Source organism: Coregonus lavaretus (assembly GCF_964263955.1).
Source record: "Coregonus lavaretus genome assembly, chromosome: 5".
Classification (NCBI taxonomy): domain Eukaryota; kingdom Metazoa; phylum Chordata; class Actinopteri; order Salmoniformes; family Salmonidae; genus Coregonus; species Coregonus lavaretus.
Window position 1 is genome coordinate 25,900,729 of NC_139992.1, and position 17,425 is coordinate 25,918,153.

General features: G+C 40.7%; 1 protein-coding gene across 11 annotated transcripts in view; it reads right to left on the reverse strand.

Annotated features, from left to right (window-relative positions):
• Window positions 1–238: 238 nt before the first annotated feature.
• The window catches only part of LOC311130025 (nectin-4-like), a 54,258-nt gene continuing 37,071 nt past the window's right edge, over window positions 239–17,425 (reverse strand). For 4 of the 11 annotated variants that reach the window (XM_084162635.1, XM_084162632.1, XM_084162634.1 and 1 more), the window contains 5 exons: window positions 5,232–5,386; window positions 3,154–3,256; window positions 2,988–3,030; window positions 2,827–2,887; window positions 239–910 (listed from right to left, as the gene is read on the reverse strand). In XM_084162635.1, the coding sequence (XP_084018761.1) occupies window positions 2,861–2,887; window positions 2,988–3,030; window positions 3,154–3,256; window positions 5,232–5,386 (328 nt within the window). In that variant the 3' untranslated portion in view covers window positions 239–910; window positions 2,827–2,860. The remainder of the gene's footprint in view (window positions 911–2,826; window positions 2,888–2,987; window positions 3,031–3,153; window positions 3,257–5,231; window positions 5,387–17,425) is intronic. The other 7 variants (XM_084162631.1, XM_084162627.1, XM_084162630.1 and 4 more) reach the window with 3 other exon arrangements.

Sequence of the window (17,425 nt, forward strand, 5' to 3'; positions counted from 1 at the left end):
TGTAAAATGTAATCATATGCCAAAGCACATCCCAGAAAGCCCCTCAATCCCTAACAGGTACCATATACCCACACATGTATAAATCAGTAACGTACACATTGTAAAATATAAAACAGTATTCAGAACATGACCTACCCCTTGCATCACATTTTCATACTGGGTCGTGATCTCCCCATAGCTGCAAGCGGGGCCAATCACAACACGCCTTATTGTCATCAGAGTTGAACCAACCAATAAGAACGCTTGAACATTTAATACACATTTCTTTAGAGGCAAGTGGAAACATAACCAACCCTGCTACACACACACATAGCTGGCAAATAGCTAGCATTATCTCATTGTAGTCAGTACAACCTACAAAAAAGTATTTTACACACATCATATGTGTCCATTACAATCTATACAAGAATCAGAATGCATGATTTGTCACCAGTACATGAAACATGAATAAAACAGTAAATACATTATGCTCCATACATACGGAATACTACAGTAGAAACGACCAGTGATGATTTTAGCATGTAAATCTTGGTCGGGCAAACAAAACAAAAAAAATAGCTAAATACACCATCATGACAAAGCACAAACTGATTTTTTGCTATAAGAATAAACTGAAATATCACATTTACATAAGTATTCAGACCCATTACTCAGTATTATTTTAATTTATTTTTCCCCCCACAAATAACAATAATGAGGCTATGTACAGGGGGTACATTTTTAGGGCATTCCTCTGACACTGCCTGGTATAGACGTCCTGGATCGGAGAAAGCTTGGGCCAATGATGTACTCTTTGTAGCGCCTTGCGGTCGATGCCGAGCAGTTGCCATACCAGTAGGTGATGCAAACAAGGAGATGCTTTGAAGCCTAGGACATGAGAATTGATCATCCAACTGTTCCCTCTCTTATCCTGTTGATGAGGGAAAAAGGCATTTAATTCAATTCATAACATCTGAAGGTGTAACCTTCAACCCAAAACCAACTACCATTGACCAATCAAACAATACCAAGTTTACAGTGTAACCTGACCACCAAGGACCAATCTCCACAGGGTGTCACAGCATCTAAAGGCTTGTGTGGGGGATGAGACAGAATTCCTGAGAGGACCATACAACTCTTTGCATAGGGTAATTTAGAGTTAACCCTGTACAGATACAAGTTACCACAGAGATCATACATCCATATAGATAGCATTAGAGTTATCCTCAGTGAACAAGTTTCAGATAGAATAATGCTATAGATACCAAACATGGATACTATCACACATTCAATAGTCAGTCCTCTGGATACTGTAACAGAGAGATACATTTTGGCCCCTCAGAGGGGGAAGGGCTGACTAGTCCTTGGGCATGGTCCTTTGTTCTTTCCTTGTGTTCCTGGACCATTTGCCATGCAGCTCCAAGTGAGAGAGAAGACATACAGTGCCTTCGGAAAATATTCAGACCTCTTGACTTTTTCCACTTTTGTATTATTATAAAATTGGTTTAAATTTTTTTTTTTCCCGCTCATCAGTCTACTCACAATACCAAACATAACAAAGGAAAAACATGTTTTTAGAATTTAATGCCAATTTATAAAAATAAGTAAGTACATAAGTATTCAGACCCTTAACTCAGTACTTTGTTGAAGCATCTTTGGCAGCGATTACAGCCTTGAGTCTTCTTGGGTATGACGCTACAAGCTTGGCACATACAGTGGGGGAAAAAAGTATTTAGTCAGCCACCAATTGTGCAAGTTATCCCACTTAAAAAGATGAGAGAGGCCTGTAATTTTCATCATAGGTACACGTCAACTATGACAGACAAATTGAGATTTTTTTTCTCCAGAAAATCACATTGTAGGATTTTTAATGAATTTATTTGCAAATTATGGTGGAAAATAAGTATTTGGTCACCTACAAACAAGCAAGATTTCTGGCTCTCACAGACCTGTAACTTCTTCTTTAAGAGGCTCCTCTGTCCTCCACTCGTTACCTGTATTAATGGCACCTGTTTTAACTTGTTATCAGTATAAAAGACACCTGTCCACAACCTCAAACAGTCACACTCCAAACTCCACTATGGCCAAAACCAAAGAGCTGTCAAAGGACACCAGAAACAAAATTGTAGACCTGCACCAGGCTGGGAAGACTGAATCTGCAATAGGTAAGCAGCTTGGTTTGAAGAAATCAACTGTGGGAGCAATTATTAGGAAATGGAAGACATACAAGACCACTGATAATCTTCATTCTTTCGATCTGTGCATCGACACAATCCTGTCTCGGCGCTCTACAGACAATTCCTTCGACCTCATGGCTTGGTTTTTGCTCTGATATGCATTGTCAACTATGGGACCTAACATAGACAGGTGTGTGCCTTTCCAGATCATGTCCAATCAATTTAATTTACCACAGGTGGACTTCAAGTTGTAGAAACATCTCAAGGATGTTCAATGGAAACAGATGCACCTGAGCTCAATTTCAAGTCTAATAGCAAAGGGTCTGAATCTGTAAATAAGGTATATTTTTTAACACATTTGCAACATTTTCTAAAAACCTGTTTTCGTTTTGTCATTATGGGGTATTGTATAGATGGCTGAGGATATTTTTTTATTTAATCCATTTTAGAATAAGGCTGTAAAATGTGGAAAAAGTCAAGGGGTCTGAATACTTTCCGAAGGCACTGTAATGTAGGGTCGAGTCTACACGTCTAAGATTCTTATGGCATTCGCTCTCAGCCTGTCTGGCGACTTCTTCAAGCTAACACAATAAATAGACCTTTATACATTTTTTAGGGGAATAATATTTCAAATGTTTCCAAAAAAATTATAAAAGAGTATGTACCCTACCTTATGAACTTTCTTCCTTATCTGCCCTCCTGGTTTATAGCTCACCTTCATCTTCCTCAACCTTGTCATTAGACATTTTAACAGTATTATTGCAGAGCAAAAAGTGGCTGATAAGATAGGTTAGTCACGCAACAATGGTGGCCTGTAACATAGTCACATACCTGTGATGGTGCCTCGAACTGGTGATCACCCATGACTGAACTCCTGGGATATAGTCCAGAAAAAGAAAACATGGATTTGAAAGCAAAATCAATGTATGATCATTCAATACAAATAAATTTTTCACTACGCAAAATTCAATACTTGAGTTTCAGAAGCTGACGTTACCAAATACATTTTCCGTATTTGCACCGATACCATAGGAGTCCAGCAGCAGCAACAGTCAGAAACATAATGACAACAAGTAGAACCCAACAGGCAGCAGAGGTATCTGTGAGGGGGTGGGATATAGTTAATATAAGAAACAGGCTGCATTTACAACTACAATACATGCCCTAGCAATCATCGTAGCTCTAATGCAAACACTTTCCTGTAGAAAGCAAAGAGATAATGCTAGGAGGTTATAATATGTGTACATATGCAGTAAGTGAAAAGTGTGTATCATGACTAGGGCTGTGGCGGTCATGACATTTCTTCAGCCGGTGATTGTCAAGCAAATAACTGCCGACCTCATGGTGATTGACGTTAATTAGCATGAACACTATTAGCATCTCCTGGCTTTCAGGCATAGCCTACAAGCCACTGATGCAGACCTTTAGAACATCAACATGTTCTAAAGACAGACACATCGGGGACGCATCGGGGACACAAAGACAGACACATCGGGGACGCAACCACGCGTGTCCTTATCCAATCTATTATCCCCCATAGTACAAAAGTTGACCTATTCTAATCTGTGCGAGAAATAAATATTCCAAACATAGTCTAGGACAGTTGTGGGATGGGATAGATCCCAAATTAATATAACCACTAGCATCAAAAAACCTTTTTTAAGCAATGAGGCTGACACAACAGATCAGAACATTTAGCTTAAAATGTTTATAAACTATTAGGCTATTTCTTCACATTATAAGCGCAGCAATGCGCACATGACAGTAGGCTATAAGCACGAATGTTCCATCAGCGGGAAAACACCATTCTCAAAAGTGACCACAAATGCGATTATGCATGAATGCTTTTATTATAAAGGTGCATTTTTATGGTGAAATTCTTTATGCCAGTTAGGCTCTACACCCGTTGTAAAGTGGATTAATGTGCTTAATGTTAATGTTAAGTAGTTATTTGGCCAGAACATATAGGCATATGGGCTAGGCTACATGAGGTGTGCGACTATGATTTGAAAAAGCAACAAAAAAAAGGCACACAAGCTGGGCATCACTCACAAGTGATAATATAAGTCCCCTGTAGCTCAGTTGGTAGAGCATGGCGCTTGCAACACCAGGGTTGTGGGTTCGTTTCCCACGGGGGGCCAGTATGAAAAATGTATGCACTCACTAACTAAGTCGCTCTGGATAAGAGCGTCTGCTAAATGACTAAAATGTCAATGTAAATATATCATTCACAAGTGATGGGCTAATATTGTCACACATCAGACATTTCTTGATTTAATCTCGTCTTTACATATACTAAATAATGTGTGAAATTTGTTTTGATTTAGAATGCAACATTATCATGCATCGGTCTTGAAACAGGGGCAGGGGGAAAAATTGCAGAATGCAAATGGAGGACGCTTTTCCCATGGTTCATTTTCATGCCAGCCAGGTAGGCTATACTCCTGTTGTAAAGAGAAGCAATGTGCTTAATATTAGGAAAGTTGAGAAATAAATATAGTAAGCCTATAGATAGCTGATGGGATCCTCCTATTTTTAATAGACCATCACTCTGTTCTCACGCAATTGCATAGCCTATAGAAATGTTGCGCAACATGAGCTCATGGGCTCTCATGAAGTGTTTGATTAGATTTTCGATTACATTTGCATTGGTATCAGAGTGATTAGAGGGACAATAGAGTGCTGAGTACAGGCAGTTAGCAAGTTTGGTAGGCTACTAATAACCATCAGCAGCATCAGAGCTTGGAGAAGCCTAATTACCGTGACTAAATGGTCACGTGGAATTTGACCGCTGTTGTGGCGGTAATACGGTCATCATAACAGCCCTAATCATGACAATCTTAGTTTTGAAACCTTCCTGTAAAAAGGAATGAGGCCATAAGTCTGATACTAACACACGCAGTGAAATATAAGTGAGCATCTTGCTCAACTTTGGTATACATACATGCTACATCACATTTCGCATAATTGTCCCTAATATAACAATGAAATTATAAGCAGCCAGTAAAGAAACCATCATGAATTGTGTGTGTGCGCGCATATTTTTATAAATATATTTTCTCTCTCTGTTCTCACTGGAGGCGATGTGCACATATTGAGTGCCAGTTGCTTGTCCGTAAGGGTTGGAGGCCTCACAGGCGTAAAGGCCATTCAGCTCAGAGCTGAGACTTATGAAGTGCAGTGTGTCTCCCTCTGCTCTCACTGCAGACTGAGGCCATGGCTGGCCCACTCTGGGGAAGAGAGAGAGAGGGTGAGAAGGGCTGACCCTGCTGAAAAAAACAGCATAGACAAGCATAGGCTGGTGAGCAGCCTTCGTTGTGTTAAACTTGACACACCAGGTGGATGCAATTAATAATCAGGTAGAACAGAAAACCAGCAGGCTCCAGACCTCGTAGGGTAAGAGTCAAACACCCCTGAGCTAAACTGAAAAAAATAATATTTCAGTAACAGGTGCAATAAGTCCAACTAACAGATTGGATTAGTTTAGAAAAATATATTAAATGTATTTTTGTGTAGTATAAGACACACTTATTGATTAATCAATCAATCAATGCACATACAAAAACACAGATCTTGAAACAAACAATTCTAAAACTCAAAATCTGCAATAGAGCATGCTGGGAAATATGATAATGATGACCGTGGTTTTGCAGACCAGCAAAATTCTGATTACGTGAGAATCAACCTCACTTGGGATTTGAACTCACAATCTGAATTTCCTGCTACACCACTGGATCTGTGGGTGTGATAAAGATTGTTAAAAGATTACAACCAATATAAATGTCATTTGTCTCTATGGGGGAACCCTTTTGGGTGCCATATACAACTAGTGATGTGATACCGAGGCTTTCTGAAGGCTTCGGCGCTTTCACTAAATTGTGCCGAAAAACTGATCATTTCTCTGAGCTTCATTATCTGTTCAAAATGCACATTAGTGACATCTGCTGGTCAACAATAAATAGCATATGATTATCGGATCTAAACAAATATTTGACTGTTTATCAAAACTCTGTGGCGCAGCGGTAAGTCGTTGGCATTAGTATACCAACCAGGTTCGCATCTTACATAATGCTTCCCTTTTTTACTTCAAGTTGACTATTTTTCTAAAACTGAATCTATGGCATTTTTTTGTATGTTTAAGACAGAAGCTTATACTATACTAAATCAAATTAATTATTTGAACAACAGTGCAGAGTTTGGTTAAAACAATTTTCGAAATAGTGTGCTGTGTCTTCAACGGGATTCGATCTCATACCCTCACAACCCTGAATGTTCCATAGTTCCCTATTCTACCTGCTAAACTACCAGTCAAGTGAAACTACATGTACAACATTTTACTATATTTGTAAGTACGGTGTTCAGTAGAGGTCAGTGTTTTAAAGCAGCTTGGAATCGAAGAAAGCACTGGAACCATTGCGAAATCAGTGGGATCTCACATTTGGAAAAAGCATGTGATCAAACTAAGCTTCAGACGTCATTGACGTACTTCTGATAAAGTGATGCGCATTGGCACACTGCTTCAAAGTTAGCTGCTTAGTGATTTCGGCACATGCCTCAGAGCTCCGGTATCAAACCTAACATCACTACATAGAACCCTTTGTTTTGTACATGTAGGTAGGGGAACCCTTTTGAATTCCATTTAGAACCCTCTCATGAAGAACCCTCTGGTTCCAGGTAGAATGAATGACAGGTTCTACCGTTATACTTATAGGATACTTCAGATGAGCTAATGTTACACACTGTTAAATATTACCTGTAATTTGACAGTAAGTTACCAGCTATTGAGTTGCAGTAAAAATATTGTATTTTTACAGTTGAATTCAGGTGTTAATGTTGAAAATGACTTGTTGTTTACCTTACATTCACTGCACTTTGAAATGTTGGTGGGGTCAATGTGCTGGCTTGGGCTCATTTTTATATTTGGGGACATGGTCTAAAATCTGATGCATTTGTGCCAACCGTTAGTGGAAGTGCTGTACCAATTTAAGTGGTTTTATCATTATGTTGATAAAGGTTGAGCATCTCATTTGTCCACTCCTAGTTCTAAAGTCTTTGCAAGCACTTGTGACAATCAAGAGTTGCACTATTAAGAGGTTACTGTGTTAGCTATTAAAATCAGATCCAACAATAATATCAAAGGATTAGAAATCCAGGGCTTAAAAACAAAGGTATCATTGTAAGCTGATGATTCATGTTTTGTTTTAAATCCACAACTTTGAATCCCTCCACAGCCTCAGAGGATCTAGATACATTTCTAACCTCTCTGAATTACAACCAAATTATGATAAATGTACTATATTACGTATTGGATCACTAAAGAATACAATTTTTACATTACCATGTAGTTTATCAATAAAATGGTCTGATGGTGATGTGGATATACTCGGAATACATATCCCAAATGAAATAAATGATCTCACTCCAATACATTTTAATGGAAAGCTAGCAAAAATTTGCTACCATGGAAAGGTAAATACCTGTCTATTTGTGGAAAAATCACCCTGATTAACTCTTTAGTATTTTAAAGGATATATATATATATATATATATATATACATACATACATACATACATACATATACACACACACACACATACATACAGTGAGGGAAAAAAGTATTTGATCCCCTGCTGATTTTGTACGTTTGCCCACTGACAAAGACATGATCAGTCTATAATTTTAATGGTAGGTTTATTTGAACAGTGAGAGAGAATAACAACAAAAAAATCCAGAAAAACGCATGTCAAAAATGTTATAAATTGATTTGCATTTTAATGAGGCAAATAGGTATTTGACCCCTCTGCAAAACATTACTTAGTACTTGGTGGCAAAACCCTTGTTGGCAATCACAGAGGTCAGACGTTTCTTGTAGTTGGCCACCAGGTTTGCACACATCTCAGGAGGGATTTTTTTCCACTCCTCTTTGCAGATCTTCTCCAAGTCATTAAGGTTTCGAGGCTGACGTTTGGCAACTCGAACCTTCAGCTCCCTCCACAGATTTTCTATGGGATTAAGGTCTGGAGACTGGCTAGGCCACTCCAGGACCTTAATGTGCTTCTTCTTGAGCCACTCCTTTGTTGCCTTGGCCGTGTGTTTTGGGTAATTGTCATGCTGGAATACCCATCCACGACCCATTTTCAATGCCCTGGCTGAGGGAAGGAGGTTCTCACCCAAGATTTGACGGCCCCGTCCATCGTCCCTTTGATGCGGTGAAGTTGTCCTGTCCCCTTAGCAGAAAAACACCCCCAAAGCATAATGTTTCCACCTCCATGTTTGACGGTGGGGATGGTGTTCTTGGGGTCATAGGCAGCATTCCTACTCCTCCAAACACGGCGAGTTGAGTTGACGCCAAAGAGCTCGATTTTGGTCTCATCTGACCACAACACTTTCACCCAGTTCTCCTCTGAATCATTCAGATGTTCATTGGCAAACTTCAGACGGGCCTGTATATGTGCTTTCTTGAGCAGGGGGACCTTGCGGGCGCTGCAGGATTTCAGTCCTTCACAGCATAGTGTGTTACCGATTGTTTTCTTGGTGACTATGGTCCCAGCTGCCTTGAGATCATTGACAAGATCCTCCCATGTAGTTCTGGGCTGATTTCCACAATGTGAGATCTTGCATGGAGCCCCAGGCCGAGGGAGATTGACAGTTTTTTGTGTTTCTTCCATTTGCGAATAATCACACCAACTGTTGTCACCTTCTCACCAAGCTGCTTGGCGATGGTCTTGTAACCCATTCCAGCCTTGTGTATGTCTACAATCTTGTCCCTGACATCATTGGAGAGCTCTTTGGTCTTGGCCATGGTGGAGAGTTTGGAATCTGATTGATTGATTGCTTCTGTGGACAGGTGTCTTTTATACAGGTAACAAGCTGAGATTAGGAGCACGCCCTTTAAGCGTGTGCTCCTAATCTCAGCTCGTTACCTGTATAAAAGACACCTGGGAGCCAGAAATATTTCTGATTGCGAGGGGGTCAAATACTTATTTCCCTCATTAAAATGCAAATCAATTTATAACATTTTTGACATGCGTTTTTCTGGATTTTTTTGTTGTTATTCTGTCTCTCACTGTTCAAATAAACCTACCATTAAAATGATAGAAATGATCAGTCTGTCAGTGGGCAAACGTACAAAATCAGCAGGGGATCAAATACTTTTTTCCCCCCTCACTGTATATATATACAGTGGGGAGAACAAGTATTTGATACACTGCCGATTTTGCAGGTTTTCCTACTTACAAAGCATGTAGAGGTCTGTAATCCAGAAAATCACATTGTATGATTTAAGTAATTAATTTGCATTTTATTGCATGACATAAGTATTTGGTACAGAAACCTTTGTTTGCAATTACAGAGATCATACGTTTCCTGTAGGTCTTGACCAGGTTTGCACACACTGCAGCAGGGATTTTGGCCCACTCCTCCATACAGACCTTCTCCAGATCCTTCAGGTTTCGGGGCTGTCGCTGGGCAATACGGACTATCAGCTCCCTCCAAAGATTTTCTATTGGGTTCAGGTCTGGAGACTGGCTAGGCCACTCCAGGACCTTGAGATGCTTCTTACGGAGCCAGTCCTTAGTTGCCCTGGCTGTGTGTTTCGGGTCGTTGTCATGCTGGAAGACCCAGCCACGACCCATCTTCAATGCTCTTACTGAGGGAAGGAGGTTGTTGGCCAAGATCTCGCGATACATGGCCCCATCCATCCTCCCCTCAATACGGTGCAGTCGTCCTGTCCCCTTTGCAGAAAAGCATCCCCAAAGAATGATGTTTCCACCTCCATGCTTCACGGTTGGGATGGTGTTCTTGGGATTGTACTAATCCTTCTTCTTCCTCCAAACACGGCGAGTGGAGTTTAGACCAAAAAGCTCTATTTTTGTCTCATCAGACCACATTACCTTCTCCCATTCCTCCTCTGAATCATCCAGATGGTCATTGGCAAACTTCAGACGGGCCTGGACATGCGCTGGCTTGAGCAGGGGGACCTTGCGTGCGCTGCAGGATTTTAATCCATGACGGCGTAGTGTGTTACTAATGGTTTTCTTTGAGACTGTGGTCCCAGCTCTCTTCAGGTCATTGACCAGGTCCTGCCGTGTAGTTCTGGGCTGATCCCTCACCTTCCTCATGATCATTGATGCCCCACAAGGTGAGATCTTGCATGGAGCCCCATACCGAGGGTGATTGACCGTCATCTTGAACTTCTTCCATTTTCTAATAATTGCGCCAACAGTTGTTGCCTTCTTACCAAGCTGCTTGCCTATTGTCCTGTAGCCCATCCCAGCCTTGTGCAGGTCTACAATTTTATCCCTGATGTCCTTACACAGCTCTCTGGTCTTGGCCATTGTGGAGAGGTAGGAGTCTGTTTGATTGAGTGTGTGGACAGGTGTCTTTTATACAGGTAATGAGTTCAAACAGGTGCAGTTAATACAGGTAATGAGTGGAGAACAGGAGGGCTTCTTAAAGAAAAACGAACAGGTCTGTGAGAGCCGGAATTCTTACTGGTTGGTAGGTGATCAAATACTTATGTCATGCAATAAAATGCAAATTCATTACTTAAAAATTATACAATGTGAGTTTCTGGATTTTTGTTTTAGATTCCGTCTCTCACAGTTGAAGTGTACCTATGATAAAAATTACAGACCTCTACATGCTTTGTAAGTAGGAAAACCTGCAAAATCGGCAGTGTATCAAATACTTGTTCCCCCCACTGTATGTATGTATGTATGTATGTATGTATGTATGTATGTATGTATGTATGTGTGTATATATATATATATATATATATATATATATATATATATATATATATATATATATATATATATATATATATATATATATATGAGAAAAAAAACGTAGCGAAAAACATTTTAGGTTACTGTGCATTTTCCTGTAACATAATGGCAGTTGGTCACTGGGAAGTTCATGTTTAATCCAGCCAGAGCGTTCTAATTTCAGAATATAGTTACGATTGTTTAAAGCCTTAACAACACTACCGTCCAATCATAGATTTTATTTCTGAAAACGTCCATTTACACTTGACAACATGAGCTAAAAATAGCTAATTGGATTAGGGCTATATGGTCGGGAACTATTTTTTTTACTTCAATGAAAAGTCACGGTGCAAATTCTCCATTAGCCTCAGTGCCCCAGTAGGTGACAGCTTCAAAATGGAAACCTGGATAATAAGTTGAGGTAAGAAAGTTGTCAAATTGGTTATGACAATGATTTATCAATAATGTCACTTGAAAGACTAAATTATTTTGTTAAAAGGTCTGTATTTGCAGATCTGAATAATGTTAGTTGCAATGCTGCTTGAAGAGGCAGCAGGTAGCTATTGCTCTATCTAGCTATCCTCTCCCTCTGTTTCTGAATGAAATTGTGGCTATTTCTTTCTTGCTGACAAAATAAGTGAGCTAGATTTTCTTTGTGTACTGCCATATGTCGATAGCATAGCTGAGTTTGTCACTGGTTTTGGCTAGTAAATATCCTAAACCTAGCCAGCTAGACAATGATAGCTGCAAGCTAAAAGCGGGGAGAGGGAAGGGGAGGAGAGAATTCACATTCTGTTTCATCTGCTGCTGGCTTGCTAATGTTCACTCAAATACATTTTTCCACGTGTAATTGATTAAATTAGATTTATATTCTATAAAAGATTGTAATTGTGTAAATATGTTGTGAATGTAGACAAATTATCTCTGAATATAGCTAGCTACCATGTAAAAGATGGCTAGCTATGCTCAAACTGCAGTCCATCAGGTTTTCTGATATGGTTGTTCTACTATTGTACTGTTATTGTACTAAGGTAGTTAGCGAGATTACTAAAATTACTAAATCCTAATTTAGTTAGATAGGATGTCATATTTTGTGTTTGTTCCACTATCCATGATCAGCTGATGACTTATCCATCATGATCATCCACCACACGTCCATGTGAAGGATGAACCTATCTAGACAAGTGTGAAATTGTTTGCTGTAAATCATTCTGGTTAGTCTACAGCCCTTTAGTGACTCAACGTTTTTATAGTAATATGTTATGGATTTATGAAACAAGGCAACTAATTACAGTATAACGTTATGTATTTTGTAGAGGTAGAGATAGATGTAGAGGAAGGCGGGTACGCTTGCCTACTGCAGACTCTATAGAGGAGGCGGCCGCTGACAGCTCTGAAGGTCAGGCTTACAGCAGATTAGGATGTTGAGGAAGAGGACCATGAAGGCATTGGCTGATTTGCCAATGCCTTTTATTATGACAGTACCTTCAGAAAGTGTTCATACCCCTTGACTTATTCCAATTTTTTTGTGTTACAGCCTGAATTCAAAATTGATTAAATATATACTTTTACAGCCATCTACACACCCCATAATGACAAAGTGAAAACATGTTTAGGGAAATTTTTGCACATTTATTGAAAATGAAATACAGAAATATCTCATTTATATAAGTATCCACACCCCTGAGTCAATACGTTGTAGAAGCACTTTTGGCAGCGACTCCTGCTGTGATTCTTTCTGGGCAAGTCTCTAAGAGCTTTCCACACCTGGATTGTGCAACATTTGGCCATTATTCTTCAAGCTCTGTCATATTGGTTGTTGATCATTGCTAGACAACCATTTTCAGGTCTTGCCATAAATTGAAAGTAGATTTTAAGTCAAAACTAACTCGCCCACTCAGGATCATTCACTGTCTTCCTGGTAATGAACTCCAGTGTAGATTTGGCCTTGTGTTTTAGCTTATTGTCCTGCTGAAAGGGGAATTCATTTCCTAGTGTCTGGTGGAAAGCAGACTGAACCAGGCTTTCCTCTAGGATTTTGTCTGTGCTTAGCTCCATCCGTTAATTTTTTATCCTGAAAAACTCCCCATGCTGCCACATCTGCATTGCTTGCTTTTTTAGGTTTTAGGCTGGGTTTCTGTATAAGCACTTCGTGACATCTGCTGATGTAAAAAGGGCTTTATAAATATTTTTGATTAACGATTACAAGCATACCCATAACATGATGCAGCCTCCACTATGCTTGAAAATGTGGAGAGTGGTACTCCGTAATGTGTTGTATTGGATTTGCCCCTAACATAACACTTTGTATTCAGGACAAAAAGTGAATTGCTTTGTCACATTTTTTGCAGTATTACTTTGGTGCCTTGTTGCAAACAGGATGCATGTTTTGGAATATCTGTATTCTGTACAGAATCCCTGAGCAGTTTCCTTCCTCATCAGCAACTGAGTTAGGAATGACCCTGTCTCTTTGTAGTGACTGGGTGTATTGATACACCATTGTTGGATTCTAGCTTGAAATATACTTATTCATGTTATCAAACTAGAACTTATTGATTACTTTACATGTATAAGGAATGTACATGTTGGGGTCAATGAAGGGTAGATGGGAACTAGGTGTATGGAAAGTTACTGAGTGTAGAAAGTTAATATACTGTTCCGTGTTTCTAAGGAGGGAGGAGAAGGGCAATAGTTAGTCTCTGATAGCTGCGGAACTAGGGAGGAGCGAGGAATGCGTCTCGAGGTCAAGCCAACAGATGAAGTGAGAAGAAAGGCCCACCACAACGACTCTCCTACTACAGTCCTATCTCAAACATACACTTCCACGCTCACAAAGGTTTTAGTATTAGGCAGGGCTATGACTACACCAGTGAGAGGCACCAATTAAATTCCTGCCTAGCAACAGAGATGTATTGGTTGTCTAGATGTGTAAGGAGTTGTACCCGCCTATTAGAAGGTTATAAATATATGTGCTTGTGTAATCATGCCTTGTCTTTGCCGCTGTATAACCCATTGGGTGAATAAACTTGGTTTGAGCTTTTTCTGGTTGTCCGTTTTAGTTTTTACTCAGTTTGTTCAGAACCTAACAGTTGGCGTTATCGGCAGGATTCACCACGATTTACAATCGAACTGGAGAGTCCGAATCAGTGGAGCAGGAGCTGGCACCAAAAACAAGGTAGGCATAGTTCCTACACCTGTTACCACTCATTCTTACATCTTGGGGAGATGAGAGTCGTAGGCTGAATACAAATTATAGGATACGGATCTAGAAAGCCTGAGTTTATTCAGTAGGCCCATTGTGTTACGACCGGTCATAGATTTAGGGTAAGTCCCGAACAGGGGGGGTCGCTACGGAGGGTAAATCCCAGAAGGGTAAGTCCCGAACTGGGTGGTTGTGCGGAGAGTAAATCCCGAGTGGGGTTGGTTCCCTGCTAGACCCATAAGGTGGGGTGAAAGCCCAGCTGCGGTGGTCGCGAGGCCGTAGAGTGTGTGTGTGTATGGATAAAATGTCATGCATGTGTACTAGTACGGTAGGTTGTAGAGAAGTAGTCCACATAGAAGGACAAAGGAAGGAAGTGCATACGGTGGAGAATAGCAGAGTGAGTGGGAATGTGGACGGCGATAGAAGGTTGCCTATAACTTCTGGAGGAGAGCCTCCTCCATGGTTGGAAAAGCGATAGAATATTAGAACATTGTTTAAAAGTGATTTGTGTGTATTAGCAGTAGCAATAAGGAGAGAGGTTGGTTTCTGCCCTATTGGGGTGGGAACCGTGACAGATTATGTGGAAATAGGAAGACAACTGTGAATCATTTTGGTTGTGTGTGTTGTCAACTACAGTGATACTTGAGGCGTGACACTGGTATAAGACATTAGGTCTCCTGTATTCTCCAATAGTAAATAGTCAGACGCTTCAGTATTGTTTTTAAATACAAGGTATTAGGTCCCGTGATCAAATTATTAGGCACCTATATCTTAACTACTCTCCGGGAAGTGAGTATCACTACCTGGAAAAATAGTAAAAATGGTATTAGCGCTGTGGGTGAGGAAATCTAAACACCCTAGACACCAACGGAATAATAACTATTGAAATGGTGACGGGCGGCCCCGATCCTCCCTTTAAAAGGGGGCAAGAGGAAGAAAAGTTTAACAAAGCCATAGAGGCGCTGAAAGAGGCGCACAAGCAATCTACCAATTCGGCTCAAATATGGAATTTATTTTGCAAGCTGGATACAATTGGTCAGCACTTCCCTGTTGACGGAAAATTACAATAATATAATATGCCATTTAGCAGACGCTTTTATCCAAAGCGACTTACAGTCATGCGTGCATACATTTTTGTGTATGGGTGGTCCCGGGGAACGAAACCCACTACCTTGGCGTTACAAGCGCCGTGGTCTACCAGCTGAGCTACAGAGGACCACACATCTAATAAAGAATTCAGAGACGCTGTTGTGAGTTGCCACAACGACATAAGAAAAATCAAAAGCTCAATAGACCAGCATTTTGATGTCAGCATTCTATCAACAAAAATGTGTAGATGTACTCAGCATCAAAAGGACTGGGTTTGTGTTTACGTTGATAGGATGGAAGATGTATTGCGCACTAATCTGCCACTTGTACCAGGAAGGGCATTGTAGTGCGGTGGTTACGCAAAATCATGGGGGAAAAGAGATTAATGTATTGGAGTAAATTGTTAGACTCGGAGGCGAGAGGAATGCCGCCGTGTCTAAGGGCAGTACCAGCGACAGAAATGGTTTCGCATAACACCGCTTCGATTACAAATGGGTCAAAAAGTGAATCTGTATGTTCCACGCGCTGTAGCAACCATAGTTAACAGGACATTACTAGTGTGAGATGGACAAATTGGGAGTTAACGTCAAATAGGGAAAATCTACAATTCCATAAAATTGGTGCTTTGAATCCTGCGTCGTTAATGCCGTTGCCTGGGGAGGGTAAATCGCACATTTGTGACCCAGATCAAATTATTCCAAAGCCTCAAGTTCGTAAAATTCTGCAGTTCTATTAAGTATAAAGGTACCCAGCTCCCAATTAAGTAAGGCCTGACCATTTGTTTGTTTTTGCCCTACGTTTTACCACACAAGCCAGCACACACACAAAACCTGTTATGAATATTGTTTAGTGATATTTTTATTTCTATCCCCAATTTCGTCATATCCAATTAAGACCGTCTCATCGCTGCAACTCCCCAACGGGCTCGGGAGAGGCGAAGGTCGAGTTATGCATCCTCCGAAACATGATCCGCCAAACTGCGCTCCTTAACACCCGCCCGCTTAACCTGGAAGCCAGCCGCACCAATGTGTCAGAGGAAACATCGTTCAACTGACGACCGAGGTCAGCCTGCAGGCAACCAGCCAAGTAAACCCCAAACGTGTTTGCTTATTTTTTCTTTAAGCAATGGCTTTTTTCTGCCCACTTTTCCATAAAGCCCAGCTCTATGGAGTGTACGGCTTAAAGTGGTCCTATGGACAGATACTCCAATCTCCGCTGTGGAGCTTTGCAGCTCCTTCAGGGTTATCTTTGGTCTCTGTTGCCTCTCTGATTAATGCCCTCCTTGCCTGGGCCGTGAGTTTTGGTGGGCAGCCCTCTCTTGGCAGGTTTGTTGAGGTGCCATATTCTTTCCACTTTTTAATAATGGATTTAAAATGTTGCTTCGTGGGATGTTCAAAGTTTCGGATATTTTTTTATATATTGAGTGAAAAAGGTATTTGATCCCCTGCTGATTTTGTACGTTTGCCCACTGACAGAGACATGATCAGTCTATAATTTTAATGGTAGGTTTATTTGAACAGTGAGAGACAGAATAACAACAACAAAATCCAGAAAAACTCATGTCAAAAATATTATAAATTGATTTGCATTTTAATGAGGGAAATAAGTATTTGACCCCTCTGCAAAACATGACTTAGTACTTGGTGGCAAAACCCTTGTTGGCAATCACAGAGGTCAGACGTTTCTTGTAGTTGGCCACCAGGTTTGCACACATCTCAGGAGGGATTTTGTTCCACTCCTCTTTGCAGATCTTCTCCAAGTCATTAAGGTTTCGAGGCTGACGTTTGGCAACTTGAACCTTCAGCTCCCTCCACAGATTTTCTATGGGATTAAGGTCTGGAGACTGGCTAGGCCACTCCAGGACCTTAATGTGCGTCTTCTTGAGCCACTCCTTTGTTGCCTTGGCCGTGTGTTTTGGGTCATTGTCATGCTGGAATACCCATCCACGACCTATTTTCAATGCCCTGGCTGAGGGAAGGAGGTTCTCACCCAAGATTTGACGGTACATGGCCCCGTCCATCGTCCCTTTGATGCGGTGAAGTTGTCCTGTCCCCTTAGCAGAAAACACCCCCTAAAGCATAATGTTTCCACCTCCATGTTTGACGGTGGGGATGGTGTTCTTGGGGTCATAGGCAGCATTCCTCCTCCTCCAAACACGGCGAGTTGAGTTGATGCCAAAGAGCTCGATTTTGGTCTCATCTGACCACAA